Genomic DNA, 12,716 nt, shown 5'->3' on the forward strand with positions numbered 1-12,716 from the left:
CCCTTCAGCAAGAGCTATACATTTTTCAGGACCTATGTTCACATAGATTTAATAGAATTATTATCTATATCTATGTATAGATTAAATAATCTATATAAAATAATACATAATTAAAAACCAGGGGAAGGGCATGGAGGGGAAGGACACTTTCAGGACCACATCTTGTCCCAAAACACAGGATGCTCTGCTCCAGAGACATGTTTCCCAGCACGTGGAAAATGACGGCTCAAACAGGAGACAGGTTTTATCCATTTTATTTAACCAATGAAATTCCTACTGATAACAATGAAAGTAATTTCAGCAAGTATAAATGCAATACAGTTTTAAACAAACCCCATTGTTCCGTACCTATAAATAGATTTTTCAAAACCTCATAAAAAGTGCAGATTTATGAATTGCTGTTAAAATGTTAATACATGATTCCTTTGTTTAAAAATGTGTTTTTGTCTCTTAACTCACAAAAAAAAAAAAAAAAAGTTCCTTCTGCATCTGTTCAGATAAATTCAAGTCGGGTAACTTAAAAACTAACAGAAGTCACACACAAAAAAAAAAAAAAAAATCCATCCCACTAGGTCAGTCTGTCCTCTGCAAAAAAAATAAAAAACCACCCAACAATAAAAACCCAACCAGCAACAACAGAAAAAAATTATAAAAGCTGCTGTGGAAACCCACAGTGAGCTCCTAGCAGCTGCCTCACCTTGCAGGCAAACCTCCTGCGAACGCAGGGAGCCCACGGCCTATCTCCGGCGCTCAGGGCAGGTGGTGGCCCGGCAGGCAGGAGGGGTGATGTGCCACCCACCCGCGGGATGCTGTAGGGACCATGGGACACACAGAGCCACCACGCCTCCCCGCTTCGTGGTGGTGGGAGGGAGCAGCAGGATGAGAGCTGCGTCCTTACTCCTCCATCCCGAAACACCTGCGTGGCCGTGGCGGGAGGAGGCAAGAAGCTGGCAGCTGCCGGGCTGGGGCTGGGTACAATTTACCCCCCCTGTCCAGAGGGTGAGAGGTGGGAGGTGCAATGAAAAGCTCCCCCCACCCCGGGCACTGCCCTGCCCTGCCTGCCGGCAAGGGGGCTCAGACCCACAGCCGCCAACGGGGAGCCGACGCCGCTCCTCACCCCCGCCACGCCGGGCTCTGCAGACACCAAACCAAGGGCTAATTTTCACACTCGAGAGAGGCCTGGAAGCTTTTCGGCTGCAGAAACACCGTGCACACGTGTTCGGTCTAGCGGCTGGTCCGGCCACCCCTCCCACGCCAGCAAGGCTCACGTCTCCCCCGTGCACCGGCGAGCAGATCGCGGGGGGCAGCCAGTGGCAGGTTATGGGCACGGGGGGGGGGGCGGGGGGGGCTGAAACACGTGCCAGACCCCGGCCTTCCCCACGTTTGGGTCCAAATGTGGCCAAACACAAGGTGGCCGTGCCACTCGGACCGTGCTTTTCGCAGAGAGGGGCTCAGCTCACCCGCGGTCGAGAGAGGTCTGCCGGCATGCCTCCCTGTATCTACAGTGGTATTTTATCTACAGCAGGGTCTGTTTAGCAAGAGCAGTTTAAAGTGGCTATGTTTATCAAGTTTGCTACTTTATGAATTAAAAAAAAAAAAAAAAAAAACAACAACAAAACGAAAAACCAAACCCCAACAACTATAAATACAAAGACTCTCACACACCAGACACTTGCAGCCTGCGTGACTCATAAACCGCATCAATATTCTGTTAAAAAGCTTATTCTACTTAAACTATACATAGTACAAGAGACCGAAAAGTGGCAGTCGTGTACAGGCACGCTGCCTGCCCCAGGGTGGCCCACAGTCAGGTGCTTCCTAAAAAATCAAGGAGTTACAGTAACACGGCACAGGACTGCAAAGCCGATCACAGCTTCTGCTTACACTGCATACGAAGTACCAAGGGGAACACAAAAAAGAACTGGTGTTAATACTGATGGATTAAAGAGTAACTATAAAGATCAAAACAGACGTTCACAGCATGCTACATATATTGCTCACAAACTTTTCTTAGGAAAAAAAAAAAACAAAAAAGGCTAATACAAAACAAGGAGTTGGCAGTCTGATTTTCAGTTATGTCAGATAGAAAGATAAAGCATATACATTCATCGTGTGGCTTTCCAGCAAAAGGAGAAAAGGGTAAAACTGAGAAATTTCAAGTTTACAAAATTCCTATTTTTTTAAGCTACAGTTTATATCCAGTTCCGGTCACAGTCGTGAAAAGATTTCTGACTGCATTGCCTCGCAGAGTCCAAGGGCTGTAGCCTAATTATTATTTTTCCCCTAAAAGTGGCCGCGTGTCCCACCACCCTGAGTGGGCTGCTCCTGCAGCCGCCCAGGCACGTGGCAGCCGGGCTGGAGGGCAGAGGTTTGGGTCTGGTGGCACCACATGAGCGTGAAGTGGGGAATGAGAAACAGTTTTCGACCATGTGTGTTTGGACCTGCTGCTGTTGCTGCACCCCAGACCCTTCAGCTGGAGACACAATCCTTGGTGATTCACTGATTTGGTCTGAAAACTCCCTTCAAAGGGCTGATGGGGGCAAGAAAATGTAATTCAGCAGTGGCATGCTTTTCTTGGGCAGAAGTGAATGGTTCCCTTCCCCTGCTCCAACTGTGGAGTAAGGAAAGGGTCCGAGCTCTTGTCCTACAGCAGCCCTCTGGACACCTCAGAAGGAGGCACCTCCCACCACCTCCCCTACGCACAGACGTACACAAGAACCTCTCGGGCACACTGGTGAAGCTTCTTCAACTGACCAACACGTCAACTCCTCCTGCACTGGCTGTGTCCCCTCGAGAGAACCTGTGGTCTGTACCTTCTGATCCCGACAGCATGGCTTGCTCCCCACAATTAGTATATTAATTGGCGTCTTCAACACCACCTCTAACAACTGTCGGGAACAAGAGCACAACCCAGATTTCTATTTTCCACAAGCCCTGATGATACTTAGTACCTGTAGGAACACCCAACCCTGACTACATCTCCAGCAGCCCCTCCACGGCATGCATTTGGATTTATCCCATAGATAAGAGAAAAACCCAAATCCACTTGTTCCAGAGACTGGCTGCGGTCTGCCTGGCTGCAAGGCACCCAAGGAGCTGCCAACTCAACGGCTCTGGAAGCCTGCCTGGCACAAGAGGATCTCAAATCCCCCATTAGATGCCCCTCAAAGAAACCTGAACAGCCGAACAACTCAAGCATGGGGAATTTTGCCAAAGAAAGTGTTTCCTTAGTGGATCCACTGGATTATTACTGTAATTCCAGAGATGGGATCTGACACGCTACTGGCAAATGCTACCTAAATGTTTTAAGCAAGTACTGAGTGTCATCCTTTCAAATCATTTAGATGATTCTAAATCGAAGATTTAGAATTTTCCTGTACAGAAATAACCTAATATGGCAATTAAGTGCTTCTGACCATGAGAAAGACCCTCTGAGCTCAATAGTAAATGGTGATATAGAAGGTTAAGGCTAGGAGGTTGTCCCTGCATGACTGCTAGGGGTTGTAAATTGGGAAGACAGGAAGCACTTGATGCACAGTGGTGGTGGTGGCAGGTTGGAAAACAACAATTTTTGCCCCTGGTGAGCAGCAGAAGTCTGCAAGAATGTCTGAAAGAGAGACCTGATGTGTGTTGGGGGAGCAGCAGCACGACCGCACGCCAGGAAATGTGCTCCAAGGGATAAAATAACACTGATCAAGTTGCTCCTAAAGTTTCCTCATACTACTGTGCTCTCTCCCTGTCCCATACCTGTGATCTATGCAGTCAGTATGAAATGCTAAATTGATTTTCATTTGGAGATAAAAATTTTCATTTACCGTTCCCAAATATGGAAAAGCCGGTGGATGCATCTCTTCACACATAGTGCTGGGGGACATGAGGGAGAATAAATCTGAAGTTCAGAGAGTGAAAACTGACATTTTTGTCCAGCTCTTGCTATGATCACTAATGGCAAACCAATTCATACATCTTTATATTCAGATCAGCTCTGGGAAAGTTAATTTACAATGAATCCACTCCTCTCCCCCTCCACTTTGTGCAACATCACCCCTTATTCATGGGGCAAGGATCCACACCTCTAAGGAAAGCAACTGAAAAAACATCACTTGAAATCAAGAAGACTTGGAGTATTTCCTTCTGGCTAAAACTTTTTAGTCCAGGCACAAACTATCCACTTGCTACAGCCAATAAATCTTTTCTGCAAGTAGAGGTTAAATAATCCAGCTCTTCTAAAAGGGAGTCCAAACTCTGGAACATGAGCCTGAAATGCATGCCTATGTTCATGGAAAACACACATGCATGAGAAACATTGAGAACCTGTTCTGCAAGAGTAGCAGCTTACAGTTTAACTGCTTTGGGAAAGATTTCTCTAAATCTGTGTTAAGACCCCAAAACAACCATTTTCATTAACAATCACTGCAAATCACATGGATCTGCTACGCATTATTCCTTTAATCTCTATGGAAACTGATTTTATTCTATTGAATTTAGGTGACTAACTATCTTTAAAAAATCTGACTCAAAAATGCAAGTGGGCACCTTACAGGATTTTGCTAAGTGGCTAGGTTCTTAAATTCCCATTGAAATTTAGGCCACTAGCTGCTTTGTCCAAATCCCAGGAAAATATCTATCAGCATCACTATGCACAAAAATACTTTTGAAGAATCTGGTGCTTTGACCTCCTGCACTCAAGTAACAGAGAAGCAAATTGTTTTACTTTTTGTTCTGTTCCGATCTGCTCTATCTTTATAGAGACCTACATTTATAATTGTTTATAATCACCGATTTTCCTGTCCTTGAAGTTTTTTTTAATACATAGCAAGAGCTGATAGTGGCAATTCTTTAACTCTTAAAGCTGAAAGTACATCCTTTTCATTTTAATGAAGGCTTTAGGACAAAGAATATATGTTTTAGTTCAGTCTTGATGAAAATAAATCCATCTACATCTCACCAAAATTCTCATAGGATACCACAACACTAGCTTTAGTAGCTATCTGCACAAACTGTACCCTAGTTTAAAATCGTTTCTGTTCCTGTACAATGTCACTCTTGTGATGTTTGGCTGCAGGCAGAGTGCTCTGGGAAATGCAAATGCCTTCTACATTTGGCACCTTTTTCACTTCTCTTCATTACCCCAAAAAATGGAGCAATTTCAGCAAGAATTTACCTATTGGAACACGCATTTTGAAGTAATTCTGCAATGAAAGAAGCTGTCCATGCTCAAAAGCTCTGTTCCCTACTTACAGCATTCCCTGTGCTAGCTGGTTAATTTGTACCTACCAAGCTTTCTCATCAGTAGATGGGAGACTGTACACTTCACTTTTATGTTGGTCACGGCTGGGATTTTGTGGACTAACATTAATGCTGGTAAATATAAATTCCAATAAAGGAACGCAGAGGGAGAGTATCTACACTTCCAATGATTATGGTACTCTTAAGAATAATATTAATCAACAAAGTGTGAACATTCACATTCATGAGTGCTTTAAAAATGCAAAAAATCCAAGAACACTTGCACATTAAAATTTGGCACACTGTGAGCCTAAAGCGTGCGTAAAGTGTACGATAGAGTTGTTTAAACACCTATTCTGAACAAACATCTATTAAAAATCATAAATTTGCGTATAAAAACTAGGCTATAAATTGTTACACTGTAAATGAAATACTTTGAAAAAAAAAAATGCCATGTGGAAAACATTTCCAGAAGTTTCAAGTTTGCATTTAATATTAAAAAAAAAAAAAAGAGAAATGGCAAACTAGTTGTACAATGACATTTCCTATGGTGGAATGTCTTGCAGGCCATATGTGACTTGATATGGCACTTTCTAAAAAAAAAAAAAAAAAGGAAAAAGTAACTGGTTTACTACAAGTTTTATGGAGCAATTCGTTTATGGTTTCTGTATTTCAAATCTGCTCATGTACTTTACTCAGAAGGCATTTGAGCTGGCAAGTATATTTCATAAGGAAAGAAGTAAAGGCACTCATGTTTCCAAACATAAAACTCAACCTACTCTAAGAGTCTTTGCATTTCTGAAGGGAAACTAAGCCATCATATTAGTTACCCAAATCTAGTTTCACCTCCTTTCCAGAGCGCAACTGTGCTTCTTGAAGACTACTTGACTTTTCAAAGCAAGTGAATTTAAAATAGTACTGTACAGTTCCCATCACATGAAAAAAGCGAAAGTATTGCATGAAAACTTCTGTCAGCAGAACTGTTTTATGCACAAAAGCCATTAGGTATGGCCACTACAGTCACAAGAGGGAGGAGAAAGAATCGTAACAACTTAGAAAGTTAATCTAAGTTCATATATATGAGCATCTCAATACTTCTGAGAAATCTTTGAAGTTAGCTATACAAGATAAATAAATCTGATGTTTTACCCAATGCTCTCTCTAGAAGAGAGCTTGATGCTGTCTATTGGGTAGTTTCCTAAATAGCCAACATTACATTAAAAAAAAAATAATTACTGATTTCTTCCTCAAAAGGTTTTCACATGCAGAGTCTGCAATCTGAAAGTGCAGAAAAGTGTACAATCATTTAGCTTTCCAATCTGGAATAGATAGATAAAGCGAAAAAACCAACATGCGAAGTCACAGCAAGGTATCATGAAAAGGGAAGAAAAGAGAAAACTAACTTTAGTAGCGTACTGGTCCATGATTTTGTTAATGAAAAGTGTTAAAATATGACTGATAGTATTTCTGTAAACTAATCTGCAATCACCAATGAAAAAAATCCTGTTTTAACTTCTACAATCCAACGGAACATTCAAAATAAACCTATCCAGTTAGTCTTAAATGTATGCAACAGAAATAAAGGTCACCCTCCTCAAAGAAATATGAAAAATCCAAACCAACAGACAAAAGTTGAAGCAGTGATAACTTGCATTCTACCGGGTAAGTTTAAGCATCTCTTTAGGCACTTCACTGGTTCATTAAATGCAATACAAAATAAAGCTATAAATATCAACATTTTGTGCTCTTAAAAATTAGTCAAAAGCAACAGAAAACAGCACAAAAGTGTGACATTTTTGGCAGCTTATTTCTTCCCTTCCCCAATATTACTGGTTGTCCAAGAATGCTTTGTTTTGGGGATGCTTTGGCATCTCAGTATCAGGTTGTCTTAAGCCGTAAAAGCTAAAACAAAACTGCTAGGCCTTAGACAATAAAGAAATTTGGTTTTAAAATTTCTTTATGGCTATATAAGAAGGACACTTTAGCAGTGGCATGATAGGGAAAAAAGCTTGCTTTCTTTTTAAATATTGCACTTTTCTTTTGTTCACTCACACTAATGCATAGAAACTTTTAAAACTTTGAATAGTAAAATTTCATGCTATGAAAAAGTTATGGGAAATAAATTTCTATACATCCAATATGAAAGAACAGATATGCTAGCCTTCTTTTACCTTCCTTAGTTAAAACATTGAGAAAGAAGAGAGTGCAAAATACCCCACAACCCTATTTTTGGTCAGCCTGTGTATTACCTTTATAGGTGCCAACTAAACAAATTGCAACATGTGATGAGCATGGATATTGTAAGGACAACTGAGGGTGACTGTCAGTAAAACAAGATTATGTATGATTGAAACACAGGAAGTGTGGCTGAAATGGCAAGTTGCGAGGCCTCTTCTCTTGGGAAGGGGCACGACAAAGCAGATGAATTTTGCACTTCAGTAGCATGCTGTAGGATTTATCATGATTAATTTCACATTAAAGTGTGCTCAATGCTTGCATCCACATCTCGCATCACCTTCAATTGCTGTAAGACAGTGACTGGCAAGCAGTCTCCGGGAGACACAGAAGAATCCAGTGGGCAATTCAATGCAATGCAGCCCGCGCGTCTCAGCCACGAGTCATGACATGGTGGCACGTTCTCAGGACAGGCAGAACCGATCTTCTGCTGGACTCCACTAATCTGAAAAATGATTGCTTGGAAAAAGAAGTCTCTAAGCACTTCACTCCGGTGCTTAAAGAACAAAGCGCTAGGATTGGATATAATAAGAACAGTTTCAGGATCCTGACCACTGTGCAGAAATCCAGCCGGACACAATGCAGAGTAGTGCTCCTCAGTGTTACTTTTGTTATCATTAGTAATGTTAAGCATCAAGAAAATAAAACACGTCATTGCACATTACAGCCGTCAAGAAGCACGGCTAAACTTTGACACTAGAGAATTGAATAACCTGATGCTACATCACAAACAGCTTCTGGTGTGTATCTATTTCAAAAGGTCTTTACATACTCAGTAAAAACTCCTTTACTCCTGCCCAGCGAATGCTTCAGGTTAAGTGACGAGTTATGGCACGAAGGGCATACAGAAGTTCAGCTTGCATACGAGCTTCCATTAGAAGTAGATTGACATGAACCTGTTAAAAATTATATCAGCCATTTAGCTCACCTATGAATGCAATGTTGTTTATTCATTTAGGCTAAAATTTCTAACCTTTAGTAAAGTATCGCTGCAAGAAACTATGTCCTTTCTCCCCACAGCCTGCTGCAGGACTCCAGTTCCTCTTGAGACAGCTGTGTAGTATGCCAATACTAGACAAAATCTTAGGACTGCAAGGAACTAGCCTCAACTGCTGCTTTAAGCAATCTTCCATCCAAGAAGTCCCAATAAAACCATTTTTGTATCCTAATGGTATTAGATCTTTATGAATTACATTTTGTTTTCTTTACTACCACCTGTGACTGTTACACAGGAGTTCACATGTCAGTTTGGCTAGCAGGCACACAAGCACTGAACTCTTGTCAGGAAGCATTTAACTTGGTTGGGTATCTACAGACATGCTGACATTTTTATTGTTGAAAAATACCATGAAGATTATATATGTGTGTATATATACATATATATATATATGTATGAGTTAAGGTCTTTTTTGATCCTCAAATCCCAACTACTGGCACAGTTAAACACTGCTGCATTCCAAAGTTTATCCACTTTTCTTTTACAGTTGTCAGTTCAATTTTATGGTGGAGTCACTCAAAACAATAATAAAAAAAGAATCAGTATTGCCAGTAGACTAAGAGTTATTTTTGTAGATTGGTATCTAATACTCAGTGAATTAAACTATAATCTAATTTGGTTTTCTCTGGTTAAAAACAGCTTCTTTGACAGATACTGCCATTTTTAGGTTTTGCCATATTTCCATTTTTAAACAGCATGGGGGTCTCTGTGAAGCCTGTTTGGCTGTGAAATACATACCTTCTCCGAGTGCTTGAACTGACGCCAGTAGCTGTCGTACATGCGCTTGGTAGTTCTCTCTGGGTAGCAGGTCACTGTCTTTATGTAAACCTTCAGGCTGCGTTCAAGTAACTGATTAACTTCTCCATAATCATAGTCATCATACCTAAATAACACAGGCAATCACTCTGTTGGATGTAAGTTTTTAAAAGCATGTTTTTTGCAGCATTATGTTCTTAATTTTGGGAACTGGAACATTATACACGCTAGAAAACCACCTGCTAACAGAGGATCTGAAAGGCTTAGTAGCAGAATGTTGTCTTTTCTAAACAAGGGATACAGGCTGGTTTCAGAGAAGACATTTCTGTAATTATGACCATCCTGATTCATAATAATTTTCTCCACTGGAAGCAAATGTTATACCGATATGCCAGCAAAACCACTCTTAACTTCCAGACTGAGGTGCCATCTCCACTTTAACACCTGAAGTCTAAAATCATGCTTTTCATATGGCTCGTTTTTCATTCTGTTTACACAGTTTATAATGCACTCCTAAGTCAGAGGATTCTTGTCCGTACCTGATTCCATACATACAGTGGACATAGTTAAATAAAGCTCTTCTTAGCGTAGTTGTATCAACATCTTCATGTGTTGCCATAGTGTTATATGTGAGGTTATATACCATTCGAAACTTCTCATCAAGCAGATGCCCGATATCAGAATAAAGCCTGTTTACAAGGGAAAACCCATGATTTTCCCAAGTATAGTCCTGCAGGAGAGAAGGAAATATATAAATGTACAAATGAAGTGAAGTCCCTACCTGATCCTCTCTATAGCTCAATAGTTTTTGTTGTCTGCTAGTTATAACTTTATTCTCTTCCAAAAATTTGCATTTTGAATCCTTCATCCATATCACCTGCTCCATTGCCCCAGGCTCCCTGGCAATGAGTCACAACACCCCACCTCCAGTTGGGTATCATTAGCCTACGGCAGAAAAAATCCCAAGCTTCTCTTGAAGTGTTGAGGCAATTTTTTGCTGTCTGCTGTGCCACTTCGACCAGTGTCATTCTATGTGGGATGAATCTGTAAGTTTAAAAACATGTTCTTCTTGGAGGCTTTGATGCTTAGCTCTGAGCAGAGATGGAGTATCTACTTCCACCCAGGATGTACACTCACTGGGTAAAGTGCTGAATCGTCCTTGAACAAACTAATAAAATCCGGACCGCTTTGGACTTAGACGAGCACCTGGATTGCAAGGATAAAAGCTTGCCTGCTCATATCAAGAACAGGAAATCTTTGCAGGGTGGTGGCACAGCATCAGCAGTGGAGAACGACCCTGCTTCACAGCAGCGTGCAACTACTCTCCATGCTGCAGTTTTACAGAACATGTTGGTTTGCCCACATCCTCGGCAAATGTTCAATCATTCAATCATGCCATCTTCACAATCAAGGGCATCATTTCCATGTCCTTCCTGTGTCTGGCTCTTTTCAAAAGGCACTGCTGGGCAAGGGTCCTGCTTTAGAGCATGTCTAACTGGACTGGCCCCCTGATTAGGACAGTGGGGAAGAGTACATAGGGCAATATTCAGCTGCCTAACAGAGGCATTCAGTGATATCTGAAACGCACCACAACATCACATTTGGCCTCCAGCTGCTAGTCCAAAAGTCTGTAAGGCTTGTGAGAAATATGCTGTACCTACCAGCCCTGTAAAGGTGTCCAGGACACCTTGGGCATCACAAAAGCCCCTAAAAACCTGAAGCCTCAGCAGGGAAAAAGTGCTGTTTACTAACAGCAGTTAACCCACACTAACAATGAAAAAGAAAAAAAAAAGTTTAAAGACATTCTGTTGTGTATGAAATACCTTTTTCTATCACTAAATTTAAGCCCACAGAGATAAAGGCAGTCTTGTTTTATCAGAATAAGGACTGGATTTATTGCAGGGTTTTGGGATGCTACCGCAATTTAAATAGCATTAATAGCAGAGCATTTTGGAGGCTGTGGGTATATACATCTAACTGCTGAAGAGTAGGACATACCAATAAAGTTAAATTATCAACGTGACTCCTTTGAATGTAGGCCAGAATCTGTCCTGTTTATTTAAGAGCAGAGATGTTTTAGTTCCAATTTCAATTTCTGTAGAGCTTTTTTCCATGGGAGCCTGCTGCTCCCAAAGTAGTTAAGCAGAATGCTTGATTTACAGGCACTGACTCTGCTTTATTCTTTTTGGCAATATCTACCTACTTTAGGCTCATATAAAGACCGCAGAGTAAATTATCCAGATCAGCAGAGACTGTTATATAGCTAAACACATTTCCTGAGAGTGATCATAGATTCTTTATTTTACATTCTTAAAAACATCTTCTGACCATGAAGTTTTCCTGCACAGTTTTTTTAACAGAAGTTTTCTGATTTGGATTAAGACTTCTTCTATTGTTTATGATTTATTATGAGACTGCTGATTAATCTACTCTATAAGCTGGAACAGAACCACCTAGAATGTCCCTCCTGTTATATATATCATGAAGAAGTTCATGAGTCTGGACATGGAAAAAGATGCTAATATGTAAGACAATGTACGGGTAAAATGTACATGCTATTCTTTCAACAGCACTAAAAAAATATATTCAAATATAGCCAAAAACTTCAGTAATCATATTTAAGAACTCCTTTTCTTTTCTGACATTCAAAGTCCAATGTTTTGGTGCATATATGAGAACAATACTCTCATAGACATGTACCGCTCTCATAGACATAGATACACCTAGGTATTGATAACCACTGGACAGAGAATACTTGATAAAATGACAGAAATAAAGAGTTCTTCCAGTGGATTCTTTTCTACAACATCTTGAGCAACAGGAAGGAAATGATTTCTTTTATACCTTTCATTTTTATTCCAGATTTAGTGATATGCTTCACAGTTTTCAAACATTAATTCTGGTAATAATTGGAATAAGACTGAAAGATAAGTATTCCCTTGTCTGAGATTTACAAATGGTAAAAGACTCATCTCAGGTAGATTTATGGAAGCTTGTGAGTTACTTAATGGACAAGGACAAGAAAATGAGCATGCAACAAATATGCCCCACTATAACTGCTTTACGCTATTTGCCCTGTAATGAGATATACAAACATTCTTTGAGTGAATGTAGTTTAAAGAGATGGTACCTGAGCTCTGAATGTTGGCAGATGGTCTTCTCCTCGCCTTGCAAAGTCTTTGTACCCAAACCCAGGATCTTCAACATAGCGGGAGACATCCGTAGAAACTATTTCATCATCAAATGCTATGAATAAAACAGCAAAATGCTTTGCTTCAGAAAAGCACATGAGTTAACATTGTCTTCCAACTACCACTCTACTACAGGATTAGAGAACAATTTTAGAAGTCGTGAAAAGGAATAGCATGGTATGAAGGAAAGAAACATTTAAATCCCAACCTGCTTGTATGGGATCCACCCACTGAGCCAAATAAATGTCGGCCTATACCAGACATACTTATTTCTACAAAATGGAAAGAGATGGGCTAAACTCCTGTCT

At 40.6% G+C, this 12,716-nt stretch overlaps 1 protein-coding gene across 1 annotated transcript in view; it reads right to left on the bottom strand.

The window, feature by feature from the left end:
• Positions 1-238: 238 nt before the first annotated feature.
• Positions 239-12,716, bottom strand: part of SESN3 (sestrin 3) — a 44,819-nt gene continuing 32,341 nt past the window's right edge. Inside the window, exons 7-10 of the mRNA XM_042791899.1 lie at positions 12,348-12,463; positions 9,757-9,947; positions 9,200-9,344; positions 239-8,360 (exon numbers count right to left, since the gene is read on the bottom strand). Coding sequence (XP_042647833.1) covers positions 8,274-8,360; positions 9,200-9,344; positions 9,757-9,947; positions 12,348-12,463 — 539 coding nt within the window. The 3' untranslated portion in view covers positions 239-8,273. The remainder of the gene's footprint in view (positions 8,361-9,199; positions 9,345-9,756; positions 9,948-12,347; positions 12,464-12,716) is intronic.

This window comes from Tyto alba, unplaced genomic scaffold, assembly GCF_018691265.1.
Source record: "Tyto alba isolate M040663 unplaced genomic scaffold, T.alba_DEE_v4.0 Super-Scaffold_2, whole genome shotgun sequence".
Classification (NCBI taxonomy): domain Eukaryota; kingdom Metazoa; phylum Chordata; class Aves; order Strigiformes; family Tytonidae; genus Tyto; species Tyto alba.